Source organism: Centruroides sculpturatus, unplaced genomic scaffold, assembly GCF_000671375.1.
Source record: "Centruroides sculpturatus isolate CEXI.00-Female unplaced genomic scaffold, Cexi_2.0 scaffold161, whole genome shotgun sequence".
Lineage (NCBI taxonomy): Eukaryota > Metazoa > Arthropoda > Arachnida > Scorpiones > Buthidae > Centruroides > Centruroides sculpturatus.
In genome coordinates, this window is record NW_019384373.1 from 497,692 (window position 1) to 514,072 (window position 16,381).

General features: G+C 33.3%; 1 protein-coding gene across 4 annotated transcripts in view; it reads left to right on the plus strand.

Moving 5' to 3' along the window:
- Window positions 1-16,381, plus strand: part of LOC111615863 (deoxynucleoside triphosphate triphosphohydrolase SAMHD1-like) — a 57,306-nt gene that overhangs the window by 24,308 nt on the left and 16,617 nt on the right. For 2 of the 4 annotated variants that reach the window (XM_023357299.1, XM_023357304.1), the window contains exons 2-11: window positions 980-1,028; window positions 6,110-6,153; window positions 6,848-7,008; window positions 8,022-8,220; window positions 8,298-8,426; window positions 8,522-8,551; window positions 10,723-10,887; window positions 12,354-12,445; window positions 12,514-12,570; window positions 12,640-12,871. In XM_023357299.1, coding sequence (XP_023213067.1) covers window positions 1,007-1,028; window positions 6,110-6,153; window positions 6,848-7,008; window positions 8,022-8,220; window positions 8,298-8,426; window positions 8,522-8,551; window positions 10,723-10,887; window positions 12,354-12,445; window positions 12,514-12,570; window positions 12,640-12,871 — 1,131 coding nt within the window. In that variant the 5' untranslated portion in view covers window positions 980-1,006. The remainder of the gene's footprint in view (window positions 1-979; window positions 1,029-6,109; window positions 6,154-6,847; window positions 7,009-8,021; window positions 8,221-8,297; window positions 8,427-8,521; window positions 8,552-10,722; window positions 10,888-12,353; window positions 12,446-12,513; window positions 12,571-12,639; window positions 12,872-16,381) is intronic. The other 2 variants (XM_023357313.1, XM_023357320.1) reach the window with 1 other exon arrangement.

A 16,381-nucleotide genomic window follows, 5' to 3' on the forward strand; every position in this document is an offset into this window, starting at 1 on the left:
TTGCTTTCCTTTTATAAAATTACTGTAAATTATACAGAAATTTTATTACATTTTATTTGTTAAAATAGCCTATACAGTTTTCAAACCGAGTAGAGATTAAAAATTATCTTTTTATTACGTTTTTGCTTTCTAATCAATAAAAACATCAAATAATACATCGAGAAGTGGAAATAAAATTGATTAAAATTATTGAAATGAGCCGTGTAATAGAAAGTATCTAAAATCCATAGAAGTGTTTATGTTTATGTTTCTGTAGCCAGTATAAAAAGCAATTAAATATTACGGCCCTAAGCTATAATATAACAGGTCCTTCTCCTCCTTCCAGTAATACAGTCGATCCCCTATAACACTGTTGATTATTTTGTTTTATATGAATTCCATGTTGTACGAGTCACTTAGGTTTTATAAATACGTGTGCCGTTTACAGCCCGGTACACGTATTTGTAAAATCTAAGTGACTCGTACAACATGGAATTCATATAAAATGGAATTATTAACAGTGTTATAGGGGGGTCGACTGTAATACATTTAAAAATGAGGGTTGAAGCTAGACTTATAATAGGCCCTGAGCTACTTAGCTTAGAGGCAATCTGGCTTTGATCTCCTTCTCTCACCTCTCAGCTGACCTATTATGCACTTGTGTGGCTGAATACATAATAGGTATGAAATAAAGACCCTTTTAGCATTCACAGAGCAGAGAGAGAAATGAAAAAAGTTTTAAAATTCTTTTATAAGTTTTATCATTAAATGAATTAATAACTTATCAGTTATCTTGTGATGGTGTTGTTTGTCGAGAAAGTATTGAGTGAAATCATACAGATAAATTAGTTTTCCATATAATGTTATCTTTCAAATGTTGTTATCTGATAATTAATAATTTGAAAACATGCATAATCAGAAGTAGAAACAAAACAAAAAATAATTTATTAAATAAATAGAGCTGTGCCGAAAAGATAATTTCTTCTTTTCTGATTTGCAGGACGGTAGACTCGGAGCGGAGCAAAGGATGCGTGATATTAAAGGAAACGGTAAGATATATTTTAATTATTACTGGTATATTAATTTGATCAAAGAGAATGTAGGCTATCCAAATGGCATCTTCATTTGCTCTTTTTTTCGCCAGAAACTTTTCTAAAACATGCCGAGGTTTGATCTTATTTGAGACTACGACCTCACTAAATTATATAAAAGACAAGAAATGTCCACCAGTGATTGTATAACTGTGAAAACAAGTATATAACATTAAAAAATTCAGGTCACTCTTGTCTTTACATAATTTACTGAGGTTCTAGGACAAATGAAAGATTGAATATCTTTAGATGAGTTTCTGGAGTGAGAAAGGAAAAGTGAAGATGCTTTTTAGATACCGTATATTTCCGCAGATAAGATGAGGTATAAATTTTCATTAAAAGTTTTATAGTTTTAGCATATATCTGTTTTAAAAGACGACCCCAGATTTTGGGGGTCTTCTTTTATGATTCAATTATTGTTTTATCTGCGGAAATATACAGTATTCTATATTTGTATTTTTAACAAACTTTAGTGTTGATTTTTAAATGCTATGAGTTATCGTGTCGTAACTAGGGCGGTGCCAGTGGTGCCCAGACACAAGGCAGACTCTGGGGAGGGCACAGAAATGACCTGGGCCAAGTTTTGGGGCATAGTTACAGAAGCTTGCACTGGGCGCATAAAAGATTTTAAAGAAGAGGAGTTTATTATTAAACGTTTAAATGAAGAAAGACAGGAAGCAATTTCAACAATGAGCAATCTGCTCTTTGAAGATCTATTGTACTGCAACATTTTACTTAAATGAAACAGTACTTTAGGACTACGACAAAAGGTCCTTTTCAGGACCATACAATTTCGAAAAGAGTGATCCTATCACAGATAAAATAATTTTTTTTTATTTATTTTAAATAAAAATATTACTTAACGTAACCTATGTAACAAATATTCCTCGAAAGGATTTAAATTATGATTTTTCAATTTAAATTTATTTTGGAAATATATTTAATTTAATGTTTGTTGTACCAAATATTTGGTTTTCATACACTAAAATTAGCAGATTTATGTTGACATTTTATGTATTTGATGTGGTTAAAAACAGTTTTAAAGTCATTATAGAGTTTATTTATAGAAAGCTGAGCTAGAAATATAAATTAATGTCTTTATTTTATATACAAATTTCAAAATTTTGTTTAAAACTTACATTTTGGACTTAACACATTACTTAGATATAAAATATGAAAACTCCATATTGTAAAATAACTTATTTTCAATCCTTGATCTTCTACAGTCTGTTACAAAAGTATAGGAATACTTTTATATGAATATTTAAATTTTTTTTATAGAAAACAGTTTTGTATATGTTAAAACATATTTTTGTCAACAAATACTAATCAGTTTTACCTCCTCATCCATCCCATTTACCTCCAAAACCACCCCAAATCATTACAGACCCAGCCCCTTGTTGCCGGCTTATTTTAACTCTTCTTTCTCTTCTTAAATCATGCCAATAATATGAAAACCTATCAGGGTCATCTAAATTAAACTTTTTCTCATCACTAAACGTTGTTTCTTGCCATTCTTCAGTTCATACCATCTTGTCTTTAGCCCAGCGTAAATGCATTGATTTGTGTTTGGCAGTTAAAGGTGGTTTCAACTTCATTTTTAAATATTTTACATTGTCATTGTTTTTTAAAGTTCTCCAAACAGTCACATGAGATACGTCTATTGGTAATTCGGCAGCATTTTGCCTCGTTGACATGTTTTTATTAGTTATAAGCTTAAAATCTTCTCTCTCAGGGATGTTAAACATTTAGGCTGTCCTGACTTCCTTTTTTTGCCCATAATTTTTACCTTGTTGGAAAACGTTTCGAACAGCATTCGTACATCTATTTACAGCAGCAGGAATTTGCCTCAGAGACTTGTCTGAACCACTCAAATAATAAATTTTACGTATTTCTTGCTCCTGAAGTACAGTTCCACGAGGCATTGTTGAAAATGTTTATAAAACATTCAATAAAGCATTGAAAAAAGCCACCATGACAGTTAAAAATGATGACATCTCACTCTAGTCATGATAATTTTAATTATTATTATAATAAATTCATTTTTAACAGACTTATATTTTTGTAACAGACTGTAATATGTTCTAATTGATAAACAAAAGGTAGTGATTTTCACAAATAGTGCAAAAAGTGAGTTTTAATTTACTCAACAAGTATTAACCTTAATAACTCTATGTTAAGTTGTTCCGCTTCTTGCTTCTTCCTTTCTGTATGTTGTTTCATATTCTCTGTTTTTATGCCCTCCTCTATTAGCTGGATTTGGGCTTTCTCTAATGAGTTAATGCTATAAATATAATATGAATACAGTCAACCCCCTTATAACACTATTGATAATTCCGTTTTATATGAATTCCATGTTGTACGAGTCACTTAGATTTTACAAATACGTGTGCCGGGCTGTGAACGGCTGATGTATTTGTAAAATCTAAGTGACTCGTACAACATGGAATTCATATAAAACGGAATAATCAACAGTGTTATAAGGGGTCAACTGTATTCATTTGTAGCTGTAAGTGATTCAGTATTATTTTCATATGTAATGATAAGTGGTGATGGTGGATCATCCGGATTGGGTAACAGTTCAATACCATCACCCAAAACAGATAAAACATCAAGGGATTCAATGATAATGGTTCTGGTCCTCCACCTGTTATATGTGCAACACTTCGGTTATTATCTGCCTCTTTTTTTGGTGTCTATTTTTTAATCGCTTCCAGCATCCTATAACATAGATCATAAGATATACTTTTCTAGTAAACTTTTGCAAAAAGTAATTTTCATTGTAATACATTTAATTTAGGTGATTAATAATCATAACTTCCTATATACTTTTTATTAAAGTTTTGAATTATTATACTTTAATTAATATTATTAATGTTAAAAATATTAACTAACATCTTATAATCTGAAATGAATATTTTACATTCATACTTGCCTTTCAATTGTATTATTGTACGAGCTGCTCTACAGGGAAATGACGAGGAGAATTCGTTTTGAATCTTCTCCGATGCGGTTTTTTCACTCTAGAGTATGGTTTCCCTACCCCTTCTCTTCAACTATGAGATAATTTCTGCCAGGATGATCTTTTCTTCTTCTGAAAAATCCCTACACGTTTTCGACACAGTCCCCATGTTTCTGATGTCACACGATTTGATTGTCTGAACGACTCCTAAAACAGGAGAGTAACGGCGAAGAAAGTAAGAGCTAACGTTTTGCCGAGATCCGTTTAAATGGCATTCGGAAATAGACAATCGTCGTCTCTGCAACATATTTTAAACCGCGGTTCAGCCAGCCAATGTCTGTAGGCCGTTTGGCCATTAAATGTCGTTTAATGTAAATGCTTTCTCTGCAACCAGCTGCCAGTGTTCAGGGTATGAAGACCGCTTGGCCACTGGTGGGCCCCATTTCTTATGAGTTTACTTTCATTTGATCATTGATATAATGGGCAAAACTGTGGCCAATTATCTTATAATTTGTTGGCGCCTTATGCTAATGAGTGGGTCTATTGAACCAATTAATTTTTGTGTATGTTATATTATTAATTAATTAATTCTTTATTTATTGAAACACTACAATAAAAACTAACTAAGAATTAGATATTAACTACCACATTTTATTTTTATTTTGTTTTAATTAATCCTTTCATAGTTTAAATTTATTAAAATTTTCTTATTTTATTTTAGTTTTTTGGCGGAGTATAAATCTAAAAAAATGAAATTGTTTAAAATAATTGTACATTTTTAAAAAATTGCTTCAGATTTTAAGATTTTTTAAAAATATTTTATAAGCTAACTTAATTAATTTTTATGATACAACTCAGTGAATATAATTTTATTACTTTTTTACATCTTATAATCATTCTTTAGAATCTAAATTATATTCCGAGTGCTATACGGGGTGACTGAATAAAAAAATACTTTCAAGGAGTAGACTTGGTGTTACCACAAGCTTCACCTATAAGTTCCCACTGTCTTGTTCATCTGCCGTTCCTTAATCTTGAGAATGAAGTTAGACAAAAGACGAGACCAGATATGGAAACCTTAGGGACAGGAAGTCCCGATTAACTACATAAGAACTTTCGATACAAACCGGAAGTCTCATTATTTCAATTCAGAACTTCCCCCAAAAGGTGTTAGACAGATGATCGGCACGACTCTATTGTTAAACGAAGAGTATGATGTACAGGGGCAAGCCACTACTAATTTGAGGTGGAGAGAATATATTTTAAATGAAATAAATTAAAAATATGAATAAAAATCGCAGCTTGGCATTGTGACGACATTGCAATAAATAATTGCTCATTTACATTATTCGTTATGGGCAGGGCTGTGCAGTCGCGTAAAAATCTACCGACTCTGACTCCGACTCCGACTCTGACTTTTCCTTATCATCCGACTCTGACTCCGACTTTGGCTAAAACACCAAAACTCCACGACTCCGACTCCGACTCCGACTCCGACTCCGACTCAACAGCCCTGCCAGGGCTGTGGAAGTCGCGTAAAAATCTACTGACTCCGACTCCGACTCTGACTTTTCCTTACCATCCGACTCTGACTCCGGCTAAAACATCAAAACTCCACGACTCCGACTCCACAGCACTGGTTATGGGAAAAATACATTTGGTACTCAGACAGACTGACATTCGAGCAGCCTTCTGGAAGGAAGTTCAAGTACCGAGATGCCACTGTATATGATATATAATTAGAATATACTGTTCATTTGTGGCACTAGTGGCTACATCTCTAGTGGTGCAGGGGTGAACGTAGGTTTGCTTGTTCTAATTTGGGCACCCCCTAATATTGATTTGGTTCACATTATTGAAGTAAATATACTTTATTATTGTAAAATATAAGAGAGCTTAATTAATTGTACAGTTATTTTAACCAATTTCTTGTTTAACAAGTGAGTAACTTAAAACTTTTTAACATTTTTTTCTTACAAACAAATCTTTTGTTTATAAATTATATTGAAAGGATTGATTAATTATTGTTTTGATTATTAAATATTTTAATATTTATTTTTATTTTTCTTCCTTAAAGATACTAACAAACACTTTTCAGAGGAAAATAGTAAGAGAGAACAGGTATTTATTTATTTATTTTTTTTTATTCATTTTATAAATTAATTTTATAATCTAACAACAATTTTATTTGACACTGTTACTAAAAGTAAGTGATTTTCTATGTCACCATTGTTGTTCACACGTAAGACCAGTGAAACTAGGGGTGTGGGAGGAGCAAATGCTCTTCCTATCCTTTTTTCCTTTGTGCCTTCCTCATTTCAAAACCTGGCCATGCCACTATATAGGAGTTTTTCATATTCATGTTGGCTTTAGCCAGACCCACAATGGTGACTAGTGGCGAAGGAAAACTGATATGGCTGGGTCTGAATATCACGAAATTTCCGTGGATCTGATCTGGACTCAAACACTGATTAGTTTTTTATGGTTAGGTGGAAGTCAAGGTGCTCTCAGGGATCCAGGTTCAAGTCTAGATTAGATTCTTGAACATTTTCAGTTTGAATACATCTGCTTTGTCCCTTCGTCATTGTGAGCCTGGCCAAATTTATGGTAGGTATGACAAAAAGCTCTTCATACCTGTCCTGTTATCATCTTGTTTTGGCACCTACAAGGCAAGAGATAGAGAGAAAGACCATTTTTTCTCAGTTGTTTATGCAGTGTTTGTAAACAAAATTTAAAAGTTCTTATTCTTAATATAAAAGCGAATATATCAAATAGAAATTTTTAATAAAATAAATTAATTATTTTTCATTTCTAGGTATTTTGTGATCCCGTACATGGTCAGATAAGTTTTGATTCTCTATGTCTGAAGATCATAGACACGCAAGAGTTCCAGAGACTCCGATTTCTTAAACAACTCGGATTTGTTTATACTGTTTATCCCGGAGCCACTAATAATCGATTTGAACACTCTTTAGGGTAAGAGGACATAGACAAGTTATATTTACAAATGTAGATTTTCATTACAAAGGTACGCAGGTAAATGTGAATGTTTCACCTGGCTATATCTTGATTCTGCTACATAGTAGCTAAATACATGTGCATAAGAGTATGGGTAATCAAGAGTGGGCTATTTAATGGTGTAGTTGCTATGTACTCCCAATTGCCATTCTCGAGGGGCCAAATCCTATCTCCATTTATATGAAAAATAGTGGAGCAGTTTAAATTTAAGTCATAGAACATATGTAAATTAGTATAGAATGATTTTGGTGTAGTTAAGATATTCAAAGGTAAGTGGTTTGAAGAAATGTGAGCTTCTCTACATGGCCTCAAGCATGCAAAGCCATGCAGAAAATCTCACACAGTGTGACTATTCATTTTTTAATGATGTTCAGCCATTCTTTTTATCTTGACAAAGTAATGTTTTATATTAATTTTGGGATGCTTTATGGCTTTATAATTTAATTTGCCACTATACAGTATTTTATAACAGCCAAGATAGGATTTGTTCGCAAAACAAACTTGAGTTAAGGGTGCACAGTGGCTATGCAATTGAATAGCCCACTAACTGTACTCTCATCCACACATATTTAGCTAATACATGAGAGAAGCAAGGTAGCTTAGTGCAATGTTTTTATGGGTATATGTTAGGCTCAAAGACTGAAAACGACCACAATATGTTGTTTTCTCTTTAATTAAATCATCCACAATGCAAAATTCGCATCGTGACAGTTGTAAAAACAGCCACAATGTTTTGCTGCTAATTCTAAATAACCACAAAGCGAAATTACCACAACACATAGTGGTCAAATATCATGAAAGCCACGATGTGAGTTTTGAATTGTTGATGATTTAAAGAGACTACAAGGTGTTGCGGTTGCGTTTTTGGTTTTTGAGCCTAACATATACATCATATGCATTTGTAAAACTAGTTTCACATATACCATTTTCTTGTTTTTGTTTTCAATTAAGTTGAACATTACAAATTGTAGGGTGGCTTATCTGTCAAAACAATTTCTTCTGGAACTGCGGAACAATCAGCCCGATCTAGACATTACGGATGCCGAAATACGCTGCGTACAGATAGCCGGGTTGTGTCACGATCTCGGTCATGGTCCATTTTCTCACTTTTGGGAGATTTTCATGGAGAAATCTAAAGAAAAGAGAAAGAATGAAACTCAAAAGTGGAAAGTAAATATGACAGTTTTTGGAATAATTAAAAAGTTTCGTATCATTGATATCATAAATGTTGATTTTGTGTTTTTTAGCACGAAGATGCATCGATTAAAATCTTTAATTACATTGTAAAAAAGTACAATTTGGCTGATGAATTTAAAAAATTTGGAATTGATCAACATGGAATACAGTTTATCACCGATCTTATAGAAGGACGCACAGTAAATATATATATATAGATAATGCTTAAAGTTATATATATAGATAATGCTATTTGTTATAATTTCTTACAAAGGACCACTTTTTAATTTTATAGAGAGACAACAAACGAGCATTCTTATATCAGGTAAATTATAATTTAGTCTCTGTATTTTAAAAATATTCTTTTTAACATATATTTTCTCCTTTGAATAAGATATACAAGGTGCGTAGCAAAGTCTTTATACACTCACTTAACTGAACAATGCATGATATGAAAAAACAGTTACAAAGTTATAGTGTTCGACTGATTTACTATGAAAGGAATGCATATGTAAATAGCATGAAATGCTGACATGTATGTTGAGTACAGACAGTAAAATGTGTATATGTCTTTTGATTTATTCACGGTTACAAGAAATCGCCACATAGAGTCTCTCGAGTCTCCGTAGATATAACAAACACAGAAATAAATAACACAAAATAAATTGTAGCTATGCGTCGATTCCGCGCGACACGTTCGAACATGTAAGCTGAACAATAGTATGGGGGAGTGAGTAATCAAGAGTTGCCTGGCGCTCAAACAAAAGACGATTCGACGAGATTTGAAAATCGCGTAACTCTGGGTTCGCGTAAGTCGGGGTAGCGTAAGTCGAGGTATTACTGTATATTAAATTATAATTTTACTAATTTGTCTCTTACACTTACAATTTCCTTTGGAGATACTTTTAAGGTGCCACTCTGCGGTTCTTCATCCCTTTTCTTTTAAGTCTTCCTTTTCTTTATATTTCTTTAGATGTTCAGATACTTTCAAATTCAATAGACCCCCCTATAACACTGTTGATAATTCCGGGTTATATGAATTTCATGTTGTACGAGTCTCTTAGATTTTACAAATACGTGAGTTGTTCACAGCCTGGCACATGTATTTGTAAAATCTAAGTGACTCGTACAACGTGGAATTCATATAACCCGGAATTATCAACAGTGTTATAGGGGGGGTCTACTGTATAAAGTGAATAGTAATTAAAATTGCAGATAGACAAGTATGATTTAGGAAAGACTACTTAACTTAATCATGCCAGTTACACTAATGGAATTAAAAAAAGTTTTGATATTCATGGGCACCAAGAGGTTTATATTACACATTTTAAGTCATACCACACAAATTAATTTGATGCCAGTTTCTTATATGATTACATACAGTTCAGTATTTGTGTGTATGAGAAAAGCCTCCTGTTGCCATCAGGTACAGTACAATGCAAAAGGTATTACGAAAGCAGTCATGTAATGTTTACTGCCACTATTTTGGTTAAATAATTAGATTAATGCAGTGGTTTTTAATCAGGGTTCCACGGCACACTAGGCTGCTACAACAACACTTCAATGTTACTGCAAAATAGTGCTGAGCAGCACCATAACACTTATGTGTATTAATTGGGGATGACTACAAGTTCATGGCTTTTTGTGGAGAGGTAGCCGACTTTAAGCTTTTACCACAAAGCTTTTAATTTACTATTATCTAATGAAGTAAACAATATAAAGTTCACTAACCTTATGTATGCATTGAATGCAAGCGAGAAAACTGTTATTAGATTGGAATGTGTAGAAGACTTTCTGCACATTCTAATCTCTTATGTCAGCACCAGAAAGATTTGATTGACACTGACATTTAACTTTTTAATGTCCATATCCAAGGATGGCTCATTAACTGGGTTGAAAATGTTAGCATTTCTCTAATACTACCTGATGTTAAAGGTGCATTGCTTACTTTTATATGAGCTTAATCTGCAATAAATGTTTTACTGTGTAGAATTTATCATTGTCACAGTGTTATAAATCATTTAGACTATATTCAGGACCATTGAGAGGGAGGAGGAGAAGCTAGGGATTTTTTCTGGGCCTTGAGAAAACTTTAATTTAGGGTTATGTAATTGTTCCTGATATTGAATATCTATTGTTTCGTTGATAAAACTATTTACTTGAAATACCTTCAAATTAATAGTGTCTTACCCCTGCACATCATACTTTCCTGTTAGCAAGAGTCATGCTGATCATTTGTCTAACTTCAGGGGAAAATGGTCGAATTGAAATAAGGTGACTTCCGGTCCAAATTAGAAGTTCGTATGTGGTTAATTGGGGCATCTTGTCCTTAAGGTTTCCATATCTGGTCTTGTCTTTCATTCCTCTTACTCTGTTCTTGAGATTAAGAGACGGACAGACAGATGACAGTGGGAATTTATAGGTTTATAATATTTTGAAATTGCAGCCCAAAAAGTTTGAGAACAAACTTTTTATGTTTTATTTTATATTTTTCAGATAGTAAACAATGAAGATTCTGGACTGGATGTTGACAAATGGGATTATTATCTCAGAGACTGTCATTATCTTGGCATTAAGTGTGGATTTGAATATAAACGTCTCATGCAGTTTGCCAGAGTAATTGAAGTGAATGGAAAGAACATAATTTGTTTTCGTGATAAGGTAACAGGACTTAAATATCATAATTGATATAGGGGATATATTAAAGTCCTTTGTGTCAAAAAGCAATGGAAGTAGAAACGCGTTATGAAGAAAACCCAGTAAACTCCTTGTGGACATCCAATTGATGAGGCTGACAACCAACTATCAGGTTTTATTCACGTGGCCACTGGTAAACTATAAAGCAGATATAGTTCTTGCCTGTTATTCTGAGGTTCCAAGGCTTGAGTTTGAGTTGGATTTTCAGGAATTTTTATATAGAGTTGGATTGAATTAACAGATCCTCTTACTTTTTTAGTTGGAAAGAATGGTTTGTCTATGCACACAATTCTTTCCATTCCAATCTGTTGAGTTCTGTTTTTCACTAATCCAAGTGTTTTCATTGAAGATAAATGAGACTCAAGTTCAGATTCTCAGAAATTTGCATTTGATAAATTTTCAGGCTCTGTTCTTTTGTGAGTGATAAGGGCAAAATTAAGTTATAGAATGAAAGAATTTTGCGCATAAAAATTATATTTATTATGGATTCCAACGTCACAATACAACCCGACGGTATGAGATTACTACTATGACAATATTTAGATTAAAACGTACGGTACTGTTTCCGACTGTGATAACAGATAGGGCCCGACCTTAAAACTAATCTTATATGCTAACTTAATACTAGTGAAAGAGAAGAATAAAAGTAGAAGAATGAAGGAAGAATACATATGATAGGGACAGAAATACCTGGGATTTTTGTTGGTGTGTTCGAACTAATTGTACTGTCGGGTGGGATGCCACACGACGAATTCTTCTAATTTGACTTGTCGTCGTCTTCCTCTATAATTTATATTTTCTTTTCTAAATTCCTTTTTCGCTGTCGCCATACGAGAACCTTTTTCTTAACTTCGTTTCAATATCTCCGTTCGTTGCTTAAGCGACCCGGAGTGCTCACTCTCCACTTATGTACACCTCGTCGTTCTGTCCTCGAATGCCCTTTGTCTTTTCATCATTGTCCTAAGGGTCATTCTTTGTTCTTTCGTTTCCTGGAACTGGTCATCCCACTCAAGGGACAGGGATTAAGATAGGAAAGTTCTAGAAGGAGATGGAATAAAAGGATTTGTCCTTTTATTCCATCTCCTTCTAGATAGAAGGAATAAACTATACTAAACTTAAATTAATATATTAATATACACAAAATATAGCATACAGCTACACTTTATCATCTAGCAATGTGCTTATAAATGGCTGAGTAGATAACTCAGCCATTGTCTCATCAATAGGCTGCTCGTGTGGAATTTTCTGGGTTTTCTTTACATCTAACACTTAAATAGGGGCCAGTTTTTTCTAGAAAGCCTTCTAGGGATGCACCCAAGTGTTTTATTGCCTTATTCCATCAATCCAATTCCCTCTAGCAGTTCCATCGTAAGTTTTAAATTTTTTCAGTTAATATTATTGTAATTCTAAATTCTTTTACTCTCGTAAAGGTGATAAGCTCCATTTGTGGGATGTTTCGTACCAGAAGCGAATTACATCACGCTGCTTATCAGCATCGCATGGCAAAAAGAATAGATTTAGTGTAAGTTATAATGCTTGGAATGTATATTTTAATATGAATTTTAACATATTAATTATTTCTAATTTCAGTTTTTGCGATGCTTTAATTAAAGCTGACATCGACGGCATCGTACATGCACCGAATGGGTCAGTGAATTTTTAATAGTCTAATGTCAAGAATGATTAGAAGTTCTAAAGGAATTTTTTTTTATGCAGTGAACCTTTTAAATTTTATGATTGGACTAAGGCTTTGACTGAAAGTGCTGAAATTACTGAGGAAGTAATGACAAAATATTGTATGCTGAATGACGACATTGTTTACTTTGCCCTTAAATATTCGAACGACACGCAGATCGGAAAGGCCATAAAGATGATTGAGACACGTTTCCAGGATTCTAAATTGTATCGAACAGTGGCAAGATGGAAAATTACCGATGAAACCGAGAAAGTAATTAACATTTTTAGTACTTATGATTGATATTTTTACAACTAGAAGATATTGTTATAACTATTGGTAGCTTAATCCCTACATATTTAATAAACTATCCAGTTAATCTAAAGACCCTAGCATTACGTATCATTTTTGTAAACATCCTCCACTTCCTCATAATGGATTGTAACAATTACCTGCATATTCGCCAATCTGTATTTGCATTATGCAATTTATAGACATCTCCTAGATATCATTTCTGTCGTCAACACTCCTTTTAATGCTGATTTTGGATACGTAATAGCTAATCAAGACACTGAGAAGGCTTGGACAGTGGCACTTGATAATTCTATATTACATCTGTTCAAATTATATCCAAGCTTCTTACTCCTTAACCAATCGTTAAGCTCAGAAATAAACTTTAAGTTGCCAAAATCTAACGAGAATCAGTACATTTAACGAAAGTTAGCAATTGTTGAAGAGTAGAACATAGTGTGTATAAAAAGTTTTAAATACAGTTGTCCCTCTATAGTCTGACGTTTTTTAATCCGACATGCTTAGTAGTCCGACGCACCTCCCGTCAAGGTACCCATCCCCGTTATGTGTCTGNAAAAAATAGCAGGAAGCGGTTTAAACAATCCTTTCCTTTTCAGTATGGTTTATCTTGCAGGCAGTGCCACGCTGATAATCCTTCGTACCGGCACAAAATATAAATTAGCTTCCTACTTAAGCATTTCACAGTATGCCGGAGAAAATGAAAAAATGCAAAAATGGCAGACAGGCACGATTTTGTTTTCTGGCGCTACGTACATTTATACATTAATCGGTTCAGTCGTTTTTTCATTTTACACATTTAAGGCAGTAGAACAGGAGACAACTTGGATATGAGCTCTTTTCTGTTCCGTTTGTATTTATTACATAATGATTTTGCAAATAGGCCTACTAATGTGGAGTTGTACTGCAGTTGTAGTATCAAGCATAATGATGTACGAAAGATTCAATGCCACATCGCGGCAGTTGTATTTGGCTGTAAAACAAAATGCAAAATATGAAATTAACGAAATAATGCGAAAACACTTGTAAATCTGCGAATTTATTGATGAAATGAACGCTATATGGGGTAATTTTTACTTTGTTATCTACGGAATTGCCGTTTATATCGTATCGTTCTGTTTTTACAACACAATATTCACTACGTCAGCTACATACGTACGAATATTTCTTGTACTTTGCTTTATTTTGCGTGTGTTTGGTGGTATCGATTTCGTTTGTGGTTTCTCGTATCTTCACTTCGGTAAGTTCGAAACAATATAAATTTGAAATATTAATTTTTGTTAAGTGTAAAGTAAGTAATTGTCCATGTAATTACATGGACAATTACTATGGTCCTAATTAGTACGACCGTTAATTAGGTCCTAATTATGGTCCCGTTTGTAACCTGTATTTGTTTCCAAGACACCACGAGACACAGTCAGGATTTAGAATGAAAAGAACAAAATTTCAATAAATGAAAAAACACTCGTGTAAAGCTCAATGATACAGATAGCAGCTGTAGTTAATTCCTAGGGGCTAGCCATGAGGTTCAAAGCAATTAATTATATGAAATGTGGATGCTACAATTAGTAGACAAAGTGTTGTCACATTGGACAAATTCTAGCTCTATAGCCAGGTTATTCTATGAAACAACAAATATATAAACACAGAGGCAGACGAGACGCTTCAATAAGGAGGTTAACTCCGCTTGTAGAGACTGTTTGTTTTGAGAAAGACAGGAGGCAAAGCATTTCTTCTAAATGAAGATTAAATGATTCTACAAAATATTGTTATATATATATATATATAAACACAATATACTTAATAGATATAATGCTGGTTGTTAGTAAAAGAAAAAGAAAGGAGAGAGACAGTGACAAAGCAGCATAGAACAGTGTTGGCAAATGTGGTCTGGTAGACGAACAAAGATGATATCATTACTGTGGAGTATCAAAATTCCTGTTAGCACCTCTCATATTTCATATATATCTGGCCTGGACCAATCAATGGGATTTCCATGATGACATCTTGGTCTATTCTTTTAGGGTGAGGGACAGATATGTGTTTATCTATTGCCAATGAAATAGGAAACAGGAAGTGGTAACAGGGATAAACAATGAATAAAAATGGGAAAGGAAACAAAGGAATTTTGGGAAGAACAAAGAAAAAATTGGCTGGGAAACCAAAGGAACAAGAAACCAAATAATTATACATAAATTTTTCGCCTCTTATAATATTGGATCACAGTCTATTAGTATTAGTATTTGGAATGGAGTGATTTTCTATGTTACTCTCTTCTGTGTACACTACAAATAATATCTAGAAAATTAATTTTTAATGTTTAAAATAAAAATCTAAGAAATTATAATGAAGGCAATCTATAAAGAAATAAGTTAAAGTAGTGTTCCTCCCAAAAAATTTTAGAATGAAGTTAAAGAACAGCTTAATGGACATTTAAGAGAATCCCATTCTAATGAGGAAAACAAGTTGCAGAGACAAAACATATCCACAGAAGATTTTATCATTCAGGTAATGAAATCTTATAATTACACATAGAATTTTTGATTAATATACTCTCATTTTAACTCGATTTATTAACATGTTTTCTGCCAGTTTATGCGATTTTTCATTATATGAAAGTTACGTGACTATGTCAATTGGCAGCAAATACGTTAACTACAGACAATTTTTATACTATATGCCATTTTTCTGGTATAAGGGTGCGACTATGCAGACACGAAATTAGAGCGAGCGAGAGGTTGCGAGCAATTTAGTTTTTGCAAAGGAAAACCATGCACAAACGAGAAGCGAGAAATAACACTTGGCAAGAGCGAATTTCTGGTTCTCGCACATATCTGATAGGTTTTGATATTTATCGCGTCTCGCCTCTTCTCGCCACATATTCTCGCTCGCTTGGAAAATTCGCTTGCTCGTATCTGCATAGTCGCACCCTAACTGTGTTCTGGGAGGATCTTTAATGAAGAATACTCTAATCTCACCACTATACTATTACTTTCTAGCCTATCTTACTAATCATCAATTGTTAGCTGTAGTGTTTATGTGAAATCTCTCCTATCTTTTGGAATAATTATCGATTTAAGCTTTCATTTAAATCACCACGTGTGGCAAGTGCACGATGATGATAATTTGGCATGTGATTTGTTGCTTGGTTTATTGTGTTTTATTAGTGCGAAGCCACTCGGGCCATGCTGTGCCATGCACCAGGATTTTAAACATAAATGGTTACATTTAAAGAAATAAATGCTGCAGGTTGCAAACATAATTCAATTAGAATATTACCTGAATTATATCTTGTTTATATCAATTAACCTACAATGAAATTGGTTTGTTGTATTTTCAAAGAACTTAATCAACGTGTATTTGTGACATTTAAAAAGTCAATAATTACGTCCAAAATTGACTCGTGGCCCAGACTTTCCAGTAGATTTATGTTATTGCTAAAATGCTTGACATGGATTTTGTTAAACTCACAAC